This window comes from Trypanosoma theileri (genome assembly GCF_002087225.1).
Source record: "Trypanosoma theileri isolate Edinburgh chromosome Unknown TM35_Tth_47_V1, whole genome shotgun sequence".
Classification (NCBI taxonomy): domain Eukaryota; phylum Euglenozoa; class Kinetoplastea; order Trypanosomatida; family Trypanosomatidae; genus Trypanosoma; species Trypanosoma theileri.
Window position 1 is genome coordinate 47973 of NW_021639889.1, and position 3740 is coordinate 51712.

General features: G+C 43.0%; 2 protein-coding genes across 2 annotated transcripts; both read right to left on the reverse strand.

Annotated features, from left to right (window-relative positions):
• Window positions 1–494: 494 nt before the first annotated feature.
• TM35_000471210 (uncharacterized protein) lies at window positions 495–1625 on the reverse strand (the record flags this gene model as incomplete). The annotated part of the gene is made up of 1 exon (XM_029030381.1): window positions 495–1625. One exon carries the CDS (start codon window positions 1623–1625, stop codon window positions 495–497), a length of 1131 nt encoding a protein of 376 aa, XP_028878292.1.
• A 574-nt stretch (window positions 1626–2199) lies between these two features.
• Window positions 2200–3444, reverse strand: TM35_000471220 (uncharacterized protein; the record flags this gene model as incomplete). Its single annotated transcript, XM_029030382.1, has 1 exon — window positions 2200–3444. The coding sequence occupies one exon, from the start codon at window positions 3442–3444 to the stop codon at window positions 2200–2202; it is 1245 nt and encodes a 414-aa protein (XP_028878293.1).
• Window positions 3445–3740: the final 296 nt, after the last annotated feature.

A 3740-nucleotide genomic window follows, 5' to 3' on the forward strand; every position in this document is an offset into this window, starting at 1 on the left:
TGTCAGCATATATACAATTACAAATAAATATATATATATATATATATATATATATATATATATTTTATGACCTTTCCTCTGCACAAACCAGCTAAACCAAACAGTGCAGCACAAAGCACAGCGCACACAAGACACCCAATCGTAAAAAGAAAACAAATTAATAACAAGGCAACATTAACCAACTACAAGAAAGAAATACACCACGTATGAGTATAAATAGCTGTATACCCCATTACGCATGTATATATATAGTTTATTCTTTCTTTTCTAATTCCACAAAACAGACTATCCCCTTATACTGGGTAAAGCATACACTAGCCCGAACAGATACAATAGAGTGACATATAATGAATAAACAAAAAAAATAATAATAAAACATTATATACAAAAAGGGTAATCCCAACAGGTGGAAGATTAGTTAGACTGTAAGGATGCATGCAAAAAAGAAAAGAAAACAAAGGATAACCTAAGTCACACCATCACTACCACCACAATCAGCACATAAGAATACAGGACAGTGTAACCACAATCAGTAGTGGTACACGCACCCACACAGAACTGCTGATACTGCTGCTGCTGTCTGCATCACCCTTCTTGTTGTTTGTGAGTTCAGGAGGAAGTGTTGTTGTGGTGGTGGGTGATTCCTTACTGGTTGATGCACCCTCTGCGGGGTTTGCAGTATTAGGGTCACTTTGAGTCTGATTATTCTGCGCTTCTTCTGTGGGTGTATTGCTGGAAGAAGTATTACCTGTACTTTGAGTTGTGGAAGTAGAAGAGTCTTGTCCATCATTACTTTCTGGAGCTGTTGTGTTTGTGTTTTTTGTGTTGGCACCTTGAACATTATCTCCCTGATCACTGTTATCCTGTGAACGATCACCACTTGGTATCTGCTGAGACACTGATTCATTACCTTTTGTGGTACCATCAGGATGTGATGTAGTAGGAAGAACTGCTGAAGAAGGAGTACCAGGAGAACGTGAAGTTGGTTCAGAATCAGAAGTTTGTGCCTGATGGTTCTTACTTGTTCCAGCGTGATTATCCCTCTCAGTCAGTTCATTAGGTCTTTGAGGGCTTTCAACAGGTCCTTTTTCATTGACCGGATGCTCCTGCGGATCCACCTTAGGCCCTTTCACATCCACATCTGGATCCTTCACATCCGGCTTACCTCTATTACCAGGATCAACTTTAACAGGGTCCCTGCTACCAAGTGGAGGATCATTAACGTCTGTGTGTTCCAATCCACCTCTTGCCTCCGCAGCATGACTATGATCTGGTTGTAGTACTGCTGGATGTGATACTGAAGTACAAGTACCATCAGGAGTACGATAAGTTTCACCAAGAGGGCACTCCGAAGTATCAACACCACGTTGCATAACAGGAAGAGCACAATTACCAGTAGTAACACCATCAGGGCAGCTAGAATCACGTTGTTTCTTACATTCAGGTTTCTCTTCAGTACACTCAGAAACAGGAGTACCTTGAAGAAGAATCTTCGTCTCACTCTCCGTATCAGGGACTTGGTCGGAAAGATCGGCGGCAGGCACTTCTTCAGCGAGGACGTGCACACACGCACAGGAGAGCAGGAGAGCGAGGATACACAGCACGTAGCGCATCATTAACATCATTGATCTTCCTTTTCTTGTTTTTATGTCTTCCGTGTCACTTGAGTTCACAGATCTATGCCAAAAGTGCGGAAAATAGGGAAAAGGAGAGAGAAATACAGAGAGAGTGGATGCAGGACACAAATACTATCAGTGGAAAAGAGAGAGAGAAGCAACTGCAAAGTAAAGCAACAAAAAAGGAATAGACCGCTTGTATGACAATAACATGTGTCCATTAATAGAAAAGGAAACATCCCACAATACCCAAATAAGAGAGAACCAAACACACACAATATCCCATGGCTCTAGTGTAAGTATTAAATTATTGCACACACACATCTATGTGTACTAGCAAGAGATGTATACCGTCAGTAAGCAGAACAGCCCAGTTTTCTACACACACAACGGAAAAAGCAAGTAATGGAATTATTAGAAAAAAGAACACACACACAAAAAGTAGTAAAAAAAAGATATTAGAATTAGAAAAAAGATAATGCTATTAAACGGATTATTAATTCATTCACACATGGTGAGATGTACGCAATTATATTAAGATAACCATTATTATTATTATTAACACTCAGATGAGTCCCACTGTTCAGTACACGGTAACGGAGAACAACACAACCACAATCATCAGCGGTGCTGCAGTGCGCATCCACACAAGATTGATACTGCTGTCAGCATTAGCCTTTTTCTGCATGGTGGAAGCGATGGTGTTAGTCTGTGTATCGGTTACGGGAACAGGTGCAGGAGATGGAGTGGTGGTTGGTGCTTCTGTGGTAGTGTTCTCGGTGCTCAGCAGAGTAGTGGAATTGTTTTCTTGTGAGTCTGGTACGGCAGTTACATCAAGAACAGTTGCATGAGATGGCTGGTTAGGATTACCATCACTGGGTGCAGTACTCTCCGCTGCTGGAGAAGATTGCTGGGTAGCATTAGAATCGGCAGGTGTACTGTTATCAGATCTGTTGCTCGGTGTTCCTTGATCACCTTGTGGTGCTGCATCACCTTTTGTAGGTGGAGTAGACCCCTGAGATTGACTTTCTGCTGTAGACGGACTTGTTGCTGTTTCTCCTTTAACCGACTGATGTTGTGCTTCAGAACCCTCAGGGCCACTGGGTTGCAAATCACTATCACGACCAACTTGTGATGTAACCACTGACTCTCCTGTTTCTACTTCAGCTGCTGGATCACCGTGTTGGAGACTATCATTTGGCTGCGTAACTTGCGGTGAAGAGATAGCATTACTTCCTCCACTGGAGTGATCCCCTGCTGCTGGACCCTGGAATGACTTCGTTCCTACCTTACTCGTCTCAAGTAATTTCCTCTTCCAACACGGTACACCATCAATAGTAGAATAGGGGTACTTATCACAATAATGATCATGGCTGGCTTTTACAAGGAAATCTTCGAATCCCACAGAATTAGAACTCGCCATCACCTTTTTCTTTTTTTTCACGTCCTCTTCCGACTCATTATAGTAACGAGGATAATTCCAAGTAATGCCAAAAAACGCCATCACCGCCTTTGGTTGTCCAGCATTAGTAGTAGTCCTTGTTGTTGTTCTTGCTGCTCTTGCGGTACGCTGGCGGCAGAGGTCTGCGTACTTCCCACATGCAGACACACGGCTGCCCGCACCGCATGTAAGCCACTCGCTCTCAGCAGCGGGGCGTACACGCAGCGCACCGCCGGCCCCGCACGACACCTCCACAGCCCCACGGGATACACCACGGCCACTGGGACTGTCATTATCAACAGCAGCAGCAGCCGTCGTGGTATACCCGCAGGCGCAGCACAGCACAACGGCCAACACACACATCACACGGTGCATTATCATCATCATGAGAGAGACAAGGGTTTGTTTCACGTAAAAACACTGATCTAGAAAGAAAAGACAACCAAAAAGCAAAAAAGAAAATAACTGAAGTATCAAACACGTTAGGACACAAAAATCGATTACCACTATGGAACCTCACATCGCAAAAACAACACCCACCAGTTAAAGAATACAATAAAGCGCAAAAATCTCATTAACAGTAAAAACAAAAACAAAAAACGCCCACATTCAGAAATATCTCAAAAAAAGGCTAAACCGCCCAGCAAAATCATCAAGCAAAGAAACAGATATTTCAACAATTA